At 42.5% G+C, this 19,329-nt stretch overlaps 1 protein-coding gene and 1 long non-coding RNA gene across 3 annotated transcripts; one reads left to right on the top strand and one right to left on the bottom strand.

Moving 5' to 3' along the window:
* The first annotated feature begins 5,884 nt into the window (after positions 1–5,884).
* Positions 5,885–14,762, top strand: LOC125725466 (galectin-related protein-like). 2 transcript variants are annotated; one of them, XM_049002400.1, is made up of 6 exons: positions 5,885–6,242; positions 6,807–6,887; positions 7,229–7,317; positions 8,262–8,445; positions 8,759–8,949; positions 9,871–14,762. In XM_049002400.1, the coding sequence occupies exons 1-5, from the start codon at positions 6,210–6,212 to the stop codon at positions 8,900–8,902; spliced, it is 531 nt and encodes a 176-aa protein (XP_048858357.1). In that variant the 5' UTR covers positions 5,885–6,209; the 3' UTR covers positions 8,903–8,949; positions 9,871–14,762. The 2 variants fall into 2 exon arrangements, with proteins under 2 accessions (XP_048858357.1, XP_048858356.1); XM_049002399.1 differs by having other exon boundaries at positions 5,886–6,242; positions 8,759–14,762.
* A 3,050-nt stretch (positions 14,763–17,812) lies between these two features.
* LOC125725454 (uncharacterized) lies at positions 17,813–19,308 on the bottom strand. The gene is made up of 2 exons (XR_007387491.1): positions 19,212–19,308; positions 17,813–18,382 (listed from the first exon to the last, which is right to left on the bottom strand). It is a non-coding gene; the product is annotated as an uncharacterized LOC125725454 (long non-coding RNA).
* Between the last annotated feature and the right edge of the window lie 21 nt (positions 19,309–19,329).

The raw sequence follows: 19,329 nt of genomic DNA, 5'->3' as shown, positions 1-19,329 counted from the left end.
CATAAGGAACAAAAGGTCTCTGCTGTGGTGACATCCCCCCCCCCCCCCCCCCAAAAAAAAAAGCCTAATCTAATTCATGTGGAAATGCTGTGTAGTTCGTGGATCTTTGTAGCCGCAAGTAGGAAGGTAAATAATGGATGAGTAATGGAAACCCAAGCATCACGCTCCAGCTGACAGTTCTTCTACACTGGGTACTGAATAATTCCCTCAGAAAGTGAGAGGCGTCGCTGATTTGGTCCTTGGCGAGTGCTTTGGTTCAACCAAATCCACCCACCGGCAGGTCCACTTCACAGACTGCTGTCCAATTCATGGTTTGACCCTACTGCCACGTTCTGGGTCACCTTAGCTTCTCATAGATCGGGGTGCAAGCATGACCAAGATGTGACTGAATGTGACGAGGACCGACCGGCAAAGGGCAGTCTTTCCCGCAAAGTCAGCAGCTTATTTTTTAAAAAACCAAAAAACCCATGATAGGAATCTGACAGATATTCCCTGGATACCAGAGAAAACAGAGTAAATATGAGTTTCATTGTTGTTACTGTTATTAAAGAATGGGTCATGTCACCTTAAGGATGGGAGCCATTTTGTTTGTTTGTGTCTTCATAAACCTCGTCTGCCAGCCAGGGGTGTAAGAGGACACTGGGTAAGATCAAGGTTGTTAGGTTATAGGATGTGAGGACTGCTACTAATGCTGTGTGTGTGTGTGTGGATTGTATTTATATAGCATTCCCCACAATGTGATAAAAAACATTTTTTGACATGGTTTTGACCATTTTTCAGGTCCCCACAAAGATCTGTAAATGCAATCAAAAAACTAAAAACTGAAAAAAAAGTCTCATGTTTTCTTAGGTTACTTATAATTAATGTTAGGGCTGGGTGGGGGTTAAGGTCGCCGTGTTGGAATTAGAATTTTCCCCATAGGAATGAATAGAGCCCCCATAAGGATATGTAAGCAAACATGTGTGTGTGTTTGTGTGTGTAGAATATCCGAGGGTGTAGGTTTGGTTTCAACATTGGTAGGGACCAAATCAGCCCCCCCAAAATGCATATCATAATCCCAGAATATTGGTAGGAGCTTATCCCCACAGTCCATACTCAAATAAATGCCCTTGGGTGGGTGGGGGGTGTCACAGCAAACACCCTTAGCTGCATCACCCTGTTTGAGGGCGGGGCTTACAGCATCATCAGGGCAGACGTTTGGTTTCCTAGTAACAGGCGGAGTAGGAGGTACCACTGCTGTCCGGATGGATTGGAGTCCGGCTCTCCAGATATACAGTATAAGCTCTGCAGTGGCTAAGTAAATCACATAGCCTTTCATTTGTAATAATAGTGACATTTTTTGACTTCTGGGTAAATCAGCAATGTGATTAAGCAATAGTGGAGTCAGAAATCATAGTGTGAATGGGCCAGCAGAAAATCAATTGACTTGGCCACAAAATCACTCTACAGGCTCATTTTGCCTCTCAACGGTACATTCCGTCTGATATCTAACCACGTACACACATAGCTGTCAGAGGTGCTGTGTCACTCAGTGGCAGCACTGAATGGGAGGGACCATCCCTGAATGGGAGGGACCATCCCTGAATGGGCGGCCTTGGGCGGCCACAGGACCATCCCTGATGCACAGTAGTGATTAACATGGCCCAGAATATTCCCAGCAGCAGGTAACACTACTGCAGATATCAAAGTTCCTTTCTCAGTAATTGAGGTTGTAGAAAATGTGAGATTAGACCAATGGTTCTCAATCTCGGTCCTCAGGCCCCACTGCCCTGCTTGTTTTCCTGCTATCCCTGCCCTACACACAAGTCCCAGCTGTCTTTCAGCTTCTGATTGACTGAACACACCTGATCCAGGTAATCAGCAGTGTGTAGGGCAGGGATAGCTGGAAAAGAAGCAGGGCAGTGGGACCTGAGGACCGAGATTGAGAACCACTGGATTAGACTGTTCCAGCTATAAAAACACACATGCAATACATTCTTAGAAATACGCTTTTCACGTGATACTTAAAGTCTAGTTTAAACTTGTGCGGTCACCGTCATTTCGTTAAGTACGTATAATCGCGTTTACGTCTTAGCAGGGTGATGACGTAATCAGATGGAGGTTTTCCTGTTTACTCAAAACAATAACGCAAAAACAATAGTACACCTGTATTCCCTCTGACGCCCAACTCTTATTAAAAAAGAATGGGCTTTACCACTGGACATCCGATACAGGAACTTGCGTTAATTCATTTACGTACATGAAGCCCTAGTACGTAATGATTAAGACAACCTTTATTCTTTATGATACATTTGTTATACGTTTGACTGCATATTCTAGTTAGGTACGACTTAGATAAGCTATTTAAAAGCTCTAATTAATATCTATGACGACTCAGATTAAAGATTAGTGGATCAGCAGTGCTTGATATAACTCATGGAGTTTAGCTGTATTCTACAAAGCACGCATGCGAAAAAACGTCAGAATATATCCAACTGTATAACGCTGTATAAAATGCAGTCAGTGTAACACTGGACAAGCAAATAAATAATGTAAGATAATTCTGACGTTCTCTGGTTACCTTAACTGCACTGAGCAATTAAGGTATGTACTACAGGCGCCCCTTGGTGGCCAAGAGTCGTATTTCTCAAAAGGAGACGTTCACTGAAAGGACGCTTCAAAAGCAATTCAAAAACCTTTTGACTTACATTAAAATCCTTTTGTAGTTCAAAGCCATGTTGGAAATGACGGGAAAATACTAAACGAGCATGTGGACTCAACTCGAGCTTACATTTTGTAATGTTATTATTTGCCTGCTGTAGAATCACGGTTACACAGGAAGTCACTTCCCCAAGTGACATTAACGCCAGTACCATGTAGAAGTTTGAGCGCTGCAAGCATCTGGGAGAGACGGGAAAAGAAACGTGCAACCGAGAACCTGTTTCAGCACCAGCCAAACTCAAAATAGTTTTAATAACATATTTTCTAGTGACTTTATGTTATTACTTATATATTACTTCGCAAATGCAATGCTCTATTTTCATTTAAACTAAGAACGTAATTACACAACGATCAATCATTCCTAAAGGTCCCGAACAAAAACAAATAATAAAATTCCAAAATCAGTTGAATTTTGTCGAAATGACATTCAGAAAACGGTTATTCTGTGTATGAAACGTGACAACATCGTTTTGAATGATGTCTACAGACACAGTATTTTAAATAATACTGTCCATGAATGATCTGCAAATTAATTCATGAATTAGAAATCTACATTAATATTTAGAACGTATAACACACCAAGAATAATTGAATATGAAATTGGAACGCTGCAGAACACCATGTAACACCACGTGACAAATTATAAACAGCGCCACCTTGTGGTTATGTATAACACTTTAATCTATTTAAATATACTTTCACATTTTAATTAAAACATATCCAGAAAACAGGGCGACAAGGTGGTTCAACGAATAACACTGTTGCCGTTGGCTGTCAGCATGATTCTTGTCCCTCGCTCTTTGTGTATGGAGGCTACATTTGAACCAATTAATGTTCCACCTTTAATGTGTTTCTTGTAAATCATTTCTGCATCTGTGATAAACATTGTACAAAATGTAATTAATTAGTACGTTCGCTGCCAGGTGATTATACCCACAGTAGGTGAATCAATCATGTTGCTGTTTTTACACACTATAGCTAAAGGCACTAACTATTATCTGAATCATGCATTGCTCACAATGGCGACAAGCTAAGTCTAGCTAGCCAAGCTAAGTCTAGCTAGCCACATGTGAGTATGTTAAAACCCCAAATCATAGCAGAGCTGAAGCTATGGGATGAACCACTTGGCAGCTGCTTGATATTATCGATCCTATGGAATAGGACACATCCTCCAGTAACTTGGTAATATGTAGAATTTGTATATATAGAGCTGCCGTTATCCTTGCTGTATCAGATGTGAACGTCTTTTCGTTAATTGTGAGCGTGTTGGGCACCTTCTCTCCAAGCCAGGCTTGAATCCAGCCCGGAAAGTGTAGTGTTCAGCACAAAGCTTCCTCCAGCGCGCTCCACAGAAACAGAGCTCCTTAGATATCCCCCACCCTCCTTCTACAACATTCTGTGTCATCCGTTAAGGGTCTGGCTTCCCAACATGCTATGGAACTTTAAATATTGATTGGGTGCATTGACACGACGGCATCCTGCTCCCTCCAGCTCAACCCCCAACCGTTCGGCACTACCAGCAGCCTCTGCTTATAGCGTAATGCATCACAGTAGCCATTCTACCAAGAACAGTTACTCCTGAACCGAATCATCCTCTTACGGAAGATAGCGTTTAAATATAAACAACCATATTATACATGTATCAGTGAAACATTGAAGCCCAGCTCCCTTGCGCTACTGTGAGTATAATGGTCAGAACTATGATTTTTCAGACCTGGACAGGATCTGAATTCAATTTATTATATGTGTTTTATAGAATTATAAATAAACATATTGTAGCAAGGTAGGGCTCTATTGAAATTGGGAACAGTGGTCAGGTGAACGGCTCTATTATTGTAAAATCCAGTTCAACGCACAGTAGGACTATGTTATACATGATCTATGCTTTGCAATATAACTATATTATTTAAATCTAATCAAACTAATGAACAAAGTACAAATCATACACATACAGTTTTTTTGTGTAGATATGGTGTGTTGAGCTATGTCTGGATGAAGCCGCAATTCTGGGGAACAAAGGCAATGGGGGGAATTTCTCATGTGACCCCAAAACGCTGGTATCCTAGCAACAGCTCGGCATCCTTCTCAGCGTGGCATCACAATCTTGGCAGGCTTCAGCTAATGTAGTATTTAGGTCATTCCTACCACAAGCTTTCATCTCGTCTCTGGATTTATTGAATGGTCTTGGATATATTTGGGAGGGGAAAAAAACTAATGGTTTATTGACTGGCCAGCTTTCTTCTGCAGGTGATGACTGACTGGGACTATTTGACGAGCACACTCTAGTTCTTCAAACCGGCTAAGACCGTCAGCTTCCGTGAGCCTCGGAGACGCCTTCACTCCTGTTACACATCAGTGAAATAAGCATACAAGCGGATATTTTATGAATATTACTAATGACAGAAGATTTAATAAGAAGCCATGCAACACTGCAGTTTTCTTTGCGTAAAAGTATCTATCATTACTATCAACTATGCATCGATTATAACTATGTAAAGTGACTTTCTTGTTATTCTTGTTCTTGTTATATAAACTCTGTCATACTAATGCTTGTCTTCCACATAACAATAGGCGCATTTGTTACAGTTGAATAAATGATTGAAATATATTCTAACAACTTTAAATTATGCTGGCGTACGTGAAAATACCTTTTATTATACATGAGGATGAGCGCGTTTAAGTCCTTCTCAGTCCTACAAAATGTGAGTTTGCTCTCTTACCACATGAAGTCAGCACTGAGCACGGCCACAGAGAGCAGGTGGGGGGAAGACAGCGTGAATGCTTGCGGAGAAGATGCATAGAAGTCGGGGAATTGCGCAAAACAAATCAGTATTGCATTTTTTTCCTACCGATTTTTTTTTTCGGGAACATAAATGCGGAAACTGTAATTTTTTTACAAAGGAATTCCTTGCGGTCCTTGTACATTATAGCTATTTCCTGCAATGTCCCAGATAACCACAGAACGGCGCCTTATAGATGGATTTCGGGGGTATTCCCTTAAAATACATCAATCAATTTACTGCAAATGCGGTAGACCGGTATTGAATTTATACAAACCGGTTTGATCATAAGCACATTGATAACCAGCAAAATATAACTTGGAAATACGGAGGTTTCTTTCTTTACAAATATGGAATATTTTGCAATATTAATCAATTAATTCTCGTTTCACGACACTGTTGCAATGCAGCTGTAGTGGATCTCTTTTTCCTTTTTTTTATCGTATCTGGTCCTTCAGGAAGGAGGGCGTAAAGAAAAAAGTAGATAATTGCGGTTTAAGTCTTGTCTGGGATTAAGCCTCCGTTCAGCCGACGTCAGCGTTCATCCCGATATGTCAGGGTGAAGATAGGCAGTGGGCGCCGGCTTCTATCGCCTGCGGCCGCCTCCTAAAGCACTCGCACCGTCCGTCGCTCGGAGCCTCGATCACCGCCCCTCACACGCTCCTTTGCTCGAGGCTATCACTCACCCAGCCGATCAATTTGTTTGTCCTATGCCATTTCGCGTGCAAGATGGCGGTGTCAGGGACGGAAAATGACGCTACTGTAAGTATATTTAATTACACTTAAAGTCTTATGTTTATTCTTACGTAAATCAATTTATAGGATTTTTTTCCCTACATGGATGCCCCCCATGTGACGCTCCTTATGCTGCCCCTATACCTGTATCGTTTCGGTGACTGGGCAAAGATCGGTAATGAAAGCGACAGTGAGATCTATGTGTAAATACCTGCGTTTGAATACGTGCTGCATGTCCACCTTGGGCGGACTGAAAGTACGTACCTATAAATAGGTGCTCTGGAAAAAGACGGCTCTTTTTGCTCGGATAATGCGGCTTTTTACGCGAATATAAGATTGTTACGATTACTTTTAGGACCAAAGCGCAAGATCGCAATCTGTCTGCAGTCCTAAATATGAGGGACGTTTAGACACTTGCTTTATTGCCTTAAAGGTGTACCGGTCTCATTAAAAATGCATAGCATTCAATGCGCCAGCAGTTACCGAGCGATTAATAGACATTAGCTGAATGTGGGTGTTATATTCCTTAAATAGTTAAGCGTTTGTGGGGTGATGTTGAAGAAACTCCTTTCTTTTCTTGTTTAATTGAAGAAAATCGAAGATGGGCCTTTGAGCAATTCCTTAGAAAAGCCTGCACTGATCTCACCTGAGAAAGAAGATATACGATTACTGGTAATGCATTTTATTTGTATTTTTGTCACCCTTATGTGTAGTAATTGTTGACATATGATGTATGTGAAGGTGGCACTGAGGGTTGTGGGTTCAAATCCTGCTTCTGCTCTGAGTTTGGATGTGCTCCCTCTTCATGTGGGTTTTCTCTGCCGTCTCAGATTTCCGACCCGAGTCCATAGTCATGCAGTTAGGCTAATTGTTATCTCTAAATTGCCTATGGGGTGTGCCCTGTCATGAAGTGGCCGAGGTGTACCCCTCCTGTCTGGGACAGGCTGTAGGCTATATCTCAGTGTCGTGTTATGGACACCTCTTCAAGAATGTTATCCTACTCTCTGAACCAGGCAGTTCCTTTCAGCGGCCGCATCAAAGGTGGGATGAGACCAGGAAAGAAGATCATTGTCATGGGCATAGTGGATCCAGAGCCTAAAAGGTAATTCCACTGAGCTCCAACTCAGCATTTACCCAATGTAAAGTAGAAAACGTTTTCATTCAAAAGTCCTTATAAATATTTGATGTACTATAGAACTCATGTCAATAGTTTAAATGCAGGTAGAAGACATTTTACTTGGTTGTTTATTTATTTACCTGGTGGAATTTTCCATCATTAAAATACATGTTTCTATATAATGTTAGTTATTTCTGTGTGCATTATTGAGGGGGGACTAATATATAGCATTGTCTGGTAGAATGCACTCGACAAGTGTGTCTTTTTGGTTACTGAAGACTCTGTAAAAGTAAAACAGATCTACTGACAGCATTCGGCGTTGATGGTCAGAGGCTGATGGTCTCAGCCACTGCTTCAGCTGACAGGCGGTTTACTCGCATTAATTCCCGAGAAACAAGCTGGCATGCCGAACCGTCTGCAGCCACTTTCACTGAACATGCGTGGGGGGGGGGGCAGTCAGACGCCATTATCCACCGTAATTGCATGGTTCTGAACAAAACTCCACTCTCTTTGCCTTAGCAGTTCACCGCCTTGCTTAAAAAGTGCTTCGGTATTGAGGGCCTTTCATATTACCGGGTATTATAGTGGACTAAAGGTTCTCAGATACTTGCCAAACGATTTGCTGTTAAGCTGCGTCATCCAGTGATTTAAATTCGATTTGCTGTAGCTCTTTACATAAAAGTTACTTTAGGTGGTTTTCCCAGTGGCAATCAAGTAACTGCAAAACACACTTCTGATATGTGGAAGTGAAACAGACAGGCGCATAAATAGCCCTTTATTGTGTGGTATATTTGCTGTGCGGGCGTATGTACTCTTATCGGCACTAGTGGAGTTTCCTCTTTGGATGACTTAGTCAATGCTGTCCGACTCGTGAGCCCATCCCCAGCCCGGCCTGCTGGCCCTAAAGATAGCGCCATCCGTCCTTGCAGCTTCGACATCAGCCTGACGTGTGGTCGCGGCTCGGCGGAGGAGCCACCCACTGACGTGGCCCTGGAGCTCTGCGCCCGCTTCGTGGACCGGCAGTTCCTGCGCAAGGCCTGTGTGTCTGGGGAGTGGGAGGAGCCTGAGAAGCCCATCCCGTACTTCCCCTTCATCGAGGACCAGCCCTTTCGGGTACCTGGGGGAGGGGGGCATATTTCATCTATCATCAAAAGGCAGGGATTGTGGGAGGAAGTGGAGGGGTCTTGTTTATCATATAATTTCATCTAAGGACTGAAAAAAATGCAGGTGAATTATTGTGCTGTAGCCCCGCCCCCATCTGGGATTAGAACCAATGACCTTCAGGTTACCTATCCATAGTTTGAAGGTGGCCTGCAGTCTTGTTCTTCCTCCCTCCCTTTGCCTTTAACTACCCACCGGTTTGATTAGTAAACAGTCACCCCTCACCACCACCACCTCTCACCACCCCGTATTTCAATACACACAGATCGAGATCCATTGTGAGCACCAGCGATTCCGGATATTTGTCGACGGCCACCAGCTCTTTGACTTTTACCATCGGGTGGCGTCGCTGCGGGCTATCGACACCATTCGGATCACCGGGAGCCTTCAGATCACCAAGCTGGGGTAGCCCCACCTTGGCCGCGCCCCCGCATGCTGTGGAAACGCCTCGCCGAGGTAACCGCACGAAGCCACGTCGCTCACGGCGTGTGACACCACCGTACCTGCGGCCCCCGTCCGTCCGAATGATTTGGGGAGCACAGGCGTTTCTACGCACGCGATCCTAGATACGAACCCCCCCATGTCTAGTCTGAAATCAGCACACACACCCTGACAAGCCGTCTTCCAGTTTGCATGTGGGTCCCCACTCACCGGGTCGCACTGCACAGTGTGCGTGTCACTGTGTGTGGGGGGGGTGAGGGTGTGCATGTCACTGTGTGTGGGGGGGTGAGGGTGTGTGTGTTGGTTGAGAGGCAAACCTGTTTTTTGGTTTTCTTTTTAATTTGCTGTTGATTTCTTGGTCAAGGATGTCACAATATAACATTAAATGTTGGTGCGGCACACCCCAGGAACTCCGGGGGGGGTCAAGTAGCTGAATGAAAATAAACACACATTAAATCTCAGGAATGAATGTCTGTAGTTACATATTTATCACAGATCTATTTGCGGATTAGCAGGAGATCTGACGATCGTAATTCTGAATTTGTGGTTCGGGTCAAACATTTTCCATGACGTTTTAAAGGCTGATTGGTGTTTTCCCATGAACGATATCAGAACCTTTGCATAAAATCGCGGGAAAGAAAACTGTTGGTCAGGGATGCCCAATTCTGGCCTTGGAGAGCCAGAGTCCATCGCATTTTGCAGATATTCCTGCTCCACATCTTAATCAGATAATTACCATATTTAGTCGGTGTGCCTGAGCACGGAAATCTGCAAACTGTTTTGCAAACTGGCACGCCCCCAAACCAGAAATGGGGAACCCAGCTGTAGGTTAACATTGCAATTATATTGTGAAATCTTAAGGCGAATGTTGCAGGTGAGGAGTCTCTTAAGCTTTTGTTTGCTTTGTTTGTTTACTTCCGTCATGATTTTTTGTAGATAATTACCTGCACTACTCATAACATCACATATACAAGTTGGTGAGTGGAATACCTTTGGTAGGACTGTACTATGTCCGTACTACACACAGAACCTAGTGCATCTGTTTTGACTTGGTGGTTTGTTTTATACTATATCTATTCTTGTTTCCTCGCTAATTAATTATTCTGAATGTAACGCTGGTATGTTTAGATATTTTTTCCCCCATTGGTGACTTATCAATACACCATTACAGAATGCTTCACTTACAGAAGGTGTTGAGTCGCCCGGTTTGCAGAGTAGCAGTGGGTTTCTGACTCTTTAGTGAGGTCTCACCAAATGGCTCTTGCGTATAATGGTGATGTATGTCCTAAATTAAGGCGACTTACGATGCGCTAATGGCAGTGTGCCTCATTGCTAACCCTACCCTTCATTTTGGTCCATTTTCCCTGATTCCTGCTTGCCCACTCTGCTCTCCCACATGTTGGCATCCATGCCACCCACAAGCTTCTCCCAAGGGGACCCGCCTGTCAGAAAGCCAGGAGATCTGAGGGTGCACCTATAGCAGCTTAGCTGTCCAATAGCTCGACAGATACACCTTAAAGACAGTCAGCATTGACTGCAGTGCGCTCTCCGTACAGAACAGACAAGCATAGATACGTTTGAGGAAGTTACTAGAATATTCCAGCTGCTTGCTCTGTATCAGTATTGAAGTCACCTGAAGGTACTGAGATGCCTCCAGACTTTACATACCTCCATCTCCCCGTAGGCGTTGTGGCTAACAAGTCAGCGCCCGCCTTCCTTTGAACTCCTCCTTGGGTGTCTTTGAGCGCCTGTGGTGAGACGCTTTGCTGTTGCGAGGGTGTAGCATGTCTCATTTCTGCCTTTTTTGTGCTTTGAGGATTCTCTCATCCCTTTGCCATTATTTTGTACAAGCGGAAGGGTGCAGAGTATGTTTTTTTTTATGTCCCTAGCCTCTCTCTGTCTCTAATCTTCGCAGTGTTCTGGCCAAGGCTGCAGATCTCACAAGGGACCGTCGTTTTAGTCTTCTGTGTTTACCCGTTTTTGGAGAATCTGCATATACTGATGTCACAGGACGCGGGACAAAGGTCATGTCCCTCATGAGCAGGCCTTGTGTGGGTTCCCTGCCATGATGTAACATGTTTTGACGCTCCCTTTGTACCAGGAAGTGAACCAATGTAGCTTAAACGACAGGAAGCAGGCCTTGTCAGGAGAGCTGCATCAGCATGCATGTGCACATTCGAGCGAAATGCCCCAGACAGGTTAATGTTTCGTGATCGCTGGTGTCCCAGGTGTGGCACATTCCGACACCTTCCGTGACGTACCAGTTCCTCAGAACCCCCCCACCCCGATGTCAGATGCTCAGTGTGAAATGTGGCCTTGCCAGTTTTTGACGTGTTCAAATAAGGTGACGATCTATAGAAGCCCTTCCTCCCATTGCCATGTTCCTCACATTTATTTGGTTTTGTTTCCTCTGTTTGGCCTGTGTGTCTCTGCATGTGCAGTTTGACATGACTGTGCAGTTTGACATGACTGTGCAGTTTGACATGACTGTGCAGTTTCACATGAGGGGCCAGGAAGGCTGCAGTGAGTTTTCCTCTTTTTTGAGTCTCCTGCTACACACAGTCACGTTCGTGTTCAGCTTAAGCAGGTTAAACAGGCCCATTTTTTCTGTTTTTATAATGTTAGTCTGCCAGGGGGGTTGGGCAGCCAGGTGACCTCGGACCCCCAGTGATTTTTTTTTTTTCTCCATACTTGGGAGTTTTTGGTTCCTCTCCTCCGTTGTCTTTTGGCCTTTTATTCTTTCTTTTTCTTTCTTTCTTCCATTTTTCGCTTTATGTGTATTATTCTGTATAAATGACATAATAATGTCAAGCACCTTGGGTTGTGAAAGGTGCCGAATTGAATTGCATTGAATTTAATTAAATTGAAGGTCACCCTTTTGATGCAGAGAGGGGTCCAGTGTATTTTTCCACTTGGATCATTTTGTACACTTTTTACAATATTCAGTTTGTGTTGATATACATAAAAGCATAATTGTTTTACTTATAGAGGTAAGGAGTCAATAATATCTCATTCTCTCTGCATGCATTCATCTAGAAAGGCAGATTTGGGAATCTCTCCCTTCATGGAAGTAACTATAAGCAATAAGTCCTGTTTTAAAGGGGTCTCCTGTTTCTGTTCAGCATATGGAGCTAAGGGCCCCCTGATGAAACGGAGCACTGATGTTTGTGCCGGTGGTAACTTGCTGACCCTTTTGTTTTTCCGAACCGGATGCTTTATCATCAGTGGAGCAGATAGCCCTGCAGATCTGCAAGCATGGCATTATGGGAAAACTGGACTGCTTAAGGGTATCTTAGCAGTTTGTCATTCTGGTTTAGGCTCAGGGAAAGAGGATGAGAATGGGAAGTGTTGATTTCTGTAGTGGATTGGAGCTCAGAGAATGGTTTGGAGTTGGGGGGGAAGTAAAAATCTATCCACCAATCTTCTAACTGCTTATTCGAGGGGGGGGGCACAGCACATAAGGCAGGGGAACATCCTGAACAGTTAGTGAGTCCACCGTGTGGCACATACATAGTCACACACAATCAGACACTATGGGCAATTTAGACACACTAGTTCACCAGTCCTGTAATGGGTATGGGGTCGGCCTAATCTCACAGACACAGTTGGGGGGAGCATCTTTTTCCACTTGTAGCAGTGTTTCCCAATCCGATCCTGGGGCACCCACAGACAGTCCACATTTTTGCTCCCTCCCAGCAGTCGGGTAAAGAACGTGGACTGTCCGACAGGGAGCTAGGAGGGAGCAAAAACGTCGGCCGGATCGGGAAACATTTGCCTGTAGACATTAAGTGGAATGTGAATAACGTCTTTATGCTGGCCGTCAGTCTGGCTGATCCCAATGCAAAAAAAAATGTCCACAGCGAATCAGCCAATAGCACAACTGCATTTCAGAGAACTACAAGCCTTTTTGGTACTTTTTTAATTCTGACCGAATATACCAAATAGCACGTAAATGATATTTGGCATTATTATCAGTCTTTGTCTATGGGCGGTTTTCTCTCATCACTGGTGTATTTTGTACTATGTGTAATTCATCACTGTCTGTTAGCTACACTGTATTAATTTCAGGTTAAATTGTAACTTTTATCTGCTGGGGTATTTTAAAGATGCAACAGTCGAATAAAGCTAGAAGTCTGAATTGTGTGTTTGCGCAAAGAATATAGCATGGCAGCGGTTTAGTTTTATATCTGTCTGGCTAGCCGGCTACATTATATGCTAACCAGGTTGATGTTAGGTCATTATTTAATTTATTTAATTTCTCTCGAGCTGCCAAGTTAGTGACCAAAATATACTATAGTCTTCCACAGCTTCGTTAAACATTATGTTTTTTTTTTTTTATTTGCTAAATCAAGAAGAGCTAAATGTGATCGTAGGTCATTTTTTATTTTACCCGACAGTGTTGTGTGATCTTATATAAATATCACTTTGGAGTGGGTGAGGTGGCAATGAATATCAACAATGATCATTTTCAACAATACTGTGACTTGAAAAATGCAAAATGAAGGATTGATTTTAAGGTTTAGGGTTGGCAAATATCAGTCAGGAAATTTTAGATTTGTTTCTTTTATGGTACCTGACATGCAGGTCTGCGTTAAAGTTGAATTTGGTGGGAAATTCTTAAGTCTCAGTGTAACTAACAAAATTGTTATGGTATGATATTTATGCAGTATCACTCACTCCAGTAATCTAATCATTATTTCCTTGAATATTTCAAGTGAAAAAAGCAAATATGTGTTTTACTTTCTTCTACCCAAGTGAAATACTGCAGTGATGTGACAATGACTGTTTGGTTGAATATGAATGTCACCCCTTCTTTTGATTGTAAACAAGTGTGGACTCCTCAGGCCTGTTTCACGGAGCAGGATTTCTTGCTTAGGATTTAAGGTAGTTTGGGTTAAATGTAAATAAACAAAGATGAAGTCCATCTAGCTCAGCCTACCTTAAATCCAACAAGTTATCCAGCTAAGCCAGAAATCCCGCTTTGTGGGGCATCCCCCCTGGTCTGAATATTGTGAATGTAACATCAGTGCTTTTCGAGGTTAAATTTAGAACAATGCTTTCTGTTGTCTGAACATAATTATTTTGACCTATAGATATGCACTGTACTTTAGATTGTTAACAAGGATTTTTTTTAGTATAATGTATTTGAGACATGCTCAAAACCAGCTTCTTCTAATGTGACTTGATGTTTAGCACAAAAAGGGTATAGTCAAACCCTTAATGGTATATTATTACCTTTTGTATACTTCTCACTGCGTTGCATTTGTACAGCAGTATTTGTATGCACAATCACGTTTTTCGCTATATATTTTCGAGGCCTGTTGCTATGTGAATATGAGCTGATAATTACTATTCTAAATTCTGTAGTACATATAATGTGGAGAGATTAAGCACCACCTGCAAATCGGTTACCGACAATGGGATTCTTTACCACTCTTTTAAATGAGAATGTCTGAACTATTTAGTATTCATTGAGATAATAATAATATTTTAAAGATTATAGGTAAAAAATATATACTATATCTTTTGTATAAGGCGTTCAATCAGATAGAGGTATTAAATAAAAGAAAGTCACGGGATACTTTTACGTATTTAACCAAAGTTGTCCCCTATTTTATTGTTTATTGTAATTCTAGCAATCTGTTTCTGCATCAGCCAGCCATTTTATTTAATGACATCATATGGCAGTGTTAGGCGAAAGGCTGTTTGTAATGGACACTTTCCCCTCCTGTATTCTGTAATTATGTTTCTAAAGGTGCTATTTCCCTGCTGTTTTTGCTTTCCTTTTAATTTAACATATCAGCTTAATAAAGTGCAGATATATCCAATTTGTCAGTGTGCATTTAAGCATCGGCGATGACGCCGTTCATATTATTATTTCAATTTCTGTACTTTTCCAGTGACATCTTCTGGTATCCAGAAGGGTGAAGCCGATTAACAAGTACATTTCCTGTGTTGGCTGTAAACTGAGCTCTGTTATACGTCAAGGGTAAACACAGAACAATGTACAAAATGGCTAAGCCAGTTTAAATGGCTTAACAAGCAATATGAGTCGCCCATTCAGGTTTTGTCAGATACTTAAAAACTGTATTTTGCTGCTAAATACAGCCTGTAGATATTTGCCGTTCTGAGTACCTAAATTTCTTTCTGTGCCGTGGAATGTTTTTTAATAGGTAAGTTATTATATACTGCTTATATACTGATGCTTAAAAAATAAAGGTAAACCCAAAGAGTTAGGACCTATCAGTCAGACTGCCATAACATCCCGTCCCATAAAATGCTGCACAGAGTAGCATTTTGGCTGGAGTCTGTGATGTATCTATGAAATAAGTTGGAAGACATTGATCTCTGCTGTTCTATTCTCTGTTTTTTTCCATTTTCTGAATAACAATTAACACTAATATAACTGAAAGTATAAAACACTAGTGGAAAGCTCTCAGTTGAGGAGGAGTTTCTGGTTTTGAAGTCACGCAGTTTGTCATCTTGAAGCCTTGGGATTTTTTTTTCCCTCATCTTATCTTAGGGTGCGAAGTATTGTACTGCTGGTCTATGTTTCCTGCAGTTAGGAGTAAAATAAAATACCACAAATATGATCTGCATTGCAGCAAAGGACAGTTTGTTGGGAGGTAGGAAGGGCTCACACAACTAGAATGAAATAAATCTCTTCATGATATGGGTCTTGACAAAAGTGCTACGTTCCCTCATCAATGCAGTCTTAAATCATTAATTGAGTTGCAATGTGCCCCTGTCAAAATGCTTAATTTTCTTCCAACACAACTATCCCAGATCCCAAAATCATAAAATAATAATACAGTAATACAAGACAGTTCCTCACTCATCCTAACAGAGCCGGACCCTTTAAAAGAGTCAGAATTAGGCACCAGGCTCTGGTGGGACAGAAGGTTGCGTCCTCAGACAGGACCACTGTCCAGCTAGCAGGCTCCTGCACTGACACTTCCAATCTCTCCCTGAGTTAGTCAGTGATCAACCCTTTTTTCAAGAAAGCTGCGTCTCCAAGAGAACTGAATGATTACTGACCTGTGGCACTGACGTCTGTGGTCATGATGTTCCTTGAACGATTAGTCAATTCACACATCTCTTCTTCTCTTTTTTTCTACCTTGGACCTCTTCCAATTCGCTTTCCGCTTAACTGATCCAGAGATGATGCCATTACTATGAGCATCCACACTGCTGTATTGCAGCAGTAGCGATACCTACGAGAGGATGTTCTTTATAGATCACAGCTCTGGATCTCAATCATTTCTACCAAGATCACCTAGAGTTGAGCAATGGTCTCTGTAACTGTGTCTTGAACATTTTGACCAATAGACCTCAAGTAGTTAAAACTGGCTGGCATACCTCCTCTGCAAGATTCCCGAGCACTGGCACACCGCAGTGTGTGTACTTATACTCCCTGGCCACACATGACGGTACTGCCAAATATAGCTGTAATGTTGCTGTTAATTTTTCTGATGATACAACCATCCGGGGCCTCATCACCAATGGCAACGAGAAAGGCTGCAGAGAGGAGAGTGGTGCCTTATCACAGTGGTGCCTCGATAATCTTTGCCTCAACAACATCAAAATGAGGGAGATGATTGCGGGCTTTAGAAAGTTGCACGGGGATTTGCAGGCCCTCATATACACTGATGGTGTAAGTTGAAGGGGAAAGAATTAGAAGTTGTAGGTTCCTCAGTTCGCGTTGATGATCTTTTCTGGTACTTCCACTCCAGCACAGTAGCCAAGTCTGCACTCAAGCAGCTCCCCTTCTTGTGCAAACCTAATTAAGTATGACATGCCCCTTCATATCCTCACCGATTTCTACAGGTACATCATAGGGTGTACTCACACTCGGTCATCCGTACTGTGCCCAAGCATGTTTGACCCACGGTACGCTGAATCGTGCCTGGACCTGCTTGAAGATTTGGGCTTCGGCATGGATCGCTGTGATCGCTAACGTTGCCCGAACACAGACGTGACGTCAATGCTGCAACTGGCACACCCAAGTGCACATGTACTTATACATAAAGTGGACCAGGAGGGCACGGATCGGATAGGCTGTACAGATCACGTAATGACAAACATTTAACAAACATGGTGGGGTCACTTTGGTGTAAGGCAGAGGTGCAGTGTTTGCTGGAAATTTAGGCTAACCGGAGTATCCAGGAACAACTGGATACAGCACACAAAAACTGTGAGATCAAGGACAGCTTGAGCTAATGACCTGGCCTGCCTGGTCTCCACATTTCAATCCCATAGAACTTTTATTGGATGAATGAAACAAAGGAGCAACTCACATGCACCTTACCTCTCTGCAGAAGAGCTAGGGAAACATGTCTGCTCTGGTGAGCTGAATGCCTTGTGTTTGTGAAGCTGTTATCAAGACAAATGGTGGCCATTTCATGGGAATTTTTCACTTTTTTGAAGAATGCTTTGGTACTCTCTATGGTTTATTTCTTGCAATGTATATTTTTCTTTTTCAAGTGCTGATAAAAACATTACAAAAATGTACTCAGACTTCTGACTGGTACCATACGTCATATAAGAAAATAGGAAAACCTTTTAAAAATACACTTATATACATAGAAGAAAAATATCTACTGGCAACCCAGCAGTTGGAGTACGATGAACAGTCTAAGAACTAACTGAAGAAGCCAAATGAAGACTATCATCAACCTAAAACGAGGTCAAACAGTACAGGTGTGTCATAAAGGGGCCCTAAAAATTTGGAACATAATTGGATTGGTTTGCATGGGGCCCAAAATCTCAAGCAGCGCCCCTGCACTGCAAACAGATCACAACACATTTCGAGTATGATAATTAACAAAAGGATACAATGGACTGCTAGAAGAAGCAAAGTTACAAATGGATGTATAACTGTCATTGCAGGAAATAAATTTATTGTACTTGGGATGGATCATAATGTAATTCTGAGGTACAAGGTGAGGAAGTTGGATACAGACAAATTAAACAAGGAGACCTGAAAAAAACAGCTTAGATTCAAGAAGCAAAAACTCAACAATCAGGGAAAATACTAAGACTGACATGTAACACAAAATGCATAGAAAATGTATAGAAACATCTGTAATTTTCCACTCATCTAGAATATAATGATGTAAGTGAGTTTCCTTCACAGAGTGCCTGGGCTCAGCCTTGGAGATCAGGTGAGGAGCTGACATTCAGGAGGGGCTCAAAGTAGATCTGCTGCTTCTCCGCATCGCAAGGAGCCAGCTGAGGTGGTTCAGGCTAGGATGCCTCCCCGGCGAACTGTTTCAGGGATGTTCAACCAGGAGGAGGCCTTGGAGCAGACACAGGATACACTGGAGAGATTATATCTCTCAGCTGGTCTGAGAACGCCTTGATATTTCGCCAGTGGTGCTGGAGGAGGTGGCTGGTGAGAGGGAGGTCTGGGCATCCCTGCTTAGACTGCTGCCCCCGAGACCTAGACCTTGATCAGCGGCAGAAAATGGGATGGATGCATGGATGGAGTATAAATATACATCAGAATTTTCCATCGTTATTAAACTTGTTTATAACAGCCCTGTAAATAAACTGCACCTTCAACATTTTATTTCAAAAGAGGACTACAGTTCCCAAGTAACCAAAGAGGTCATTATATCTGAAACAGAACAACTCACTTTTTTGCGTATTAATGACAGTACAAGTGGAAGGGATATGTTAACAGTAATGTATCACGTCGTCTGTGACTTTACTGCTACTATAGCAATTACCTCCCACATCACTAGCCAGAACTAATGATCCTGTTCTTAATTTACTTCAGGCCTATGATTCACTCCCGTCAGAAGCTAATACTTCTAACGGATTATTGCACCTTTTCCACAAATCTAATATTACATAATATCTCAATAATCTAATATTTCGGTTCAAATCCATCAATATCTGTCGTCTAAAAGCTAATCTTGATTACGGGGACCTGAATTCTATCCCAGGCAACACAAAACACAAGGGGGTCTGCAGAGATGTTTAGTAAATTGACGAAATGTCGGTATCATCATCCGACATCAAAAAATACTAAATGAGCCCCCCCCCCAAAAGACTGATACGTAAATAGGCATCACATAAGCAGCACAGAACCCTTCTCAGCTTTAAGTTACAGTGTGAAAAGAACAGTCTTAATTAGCAACCGTGAAGCTCCACAAATATATAGCACAGGATGTGGTTAGCAAGAAGTCGACGTCGTTGTATATGTATTATAAAAAATACACCACACTAAAGGACTGCAACTGGAAAGAAGGCGACAAAGTTGAACGCCTCACTTGAGTAACGTCTCAGGAAAACGGATCCCGGAAGCGCCCCGTTGACACCGTCGCCCTGGAGAAGTAAACAACAGTCCGAGCCGACCGGAAGTGACGAAGGCGCAGTTGCATACTGGGT

The sequence above is a fragment of the Brienomyrus brachyistius genome, unplaced genomic scaffold, assembly GCF_023856365.1.
Source record: "Brienomyrus brachyistius isolate T26 unplaced genomic scaffold, BBRACH_0.4 scaffold67, whole genome shotgun sequence".
In the NCBI taxonomy this organism is placed as follows: Eukaryota; Metazoa; Chordata; class Actinopteri; order Osteoglossiformes; family Mormyridae; genus Brienomyrus; species Brienomyrus brachyistius.
Note: the sequence above shows the minus strand (reverse complement) of the source record. Positions and strands in the feature narration are given on the sequence as shown.

Bases quoted from the DNA above. Each gene is read 5' to 3' on its own strand.
- LOC125725466 (XM_049002400.1), top strand. From the start codon at position 6,210: ATGGCGGTGTCAGGGACGGAAAATGACGCTACT. The intron at 7,318-8,261 runs GTAATTCCACTG...CCGTCCTTGCAG, and splicing joins GTGGATCCAGAGCCTAAAAG to CTTCGACATCAGCCTGACGT. The intron at 8,446-8,758 runs GTACCTGGGGGA...CAATACACACAG, and splicing joins TCGAGGACCAGCCCTTTCGG to ATCGAGATCCATTGTGAGCA.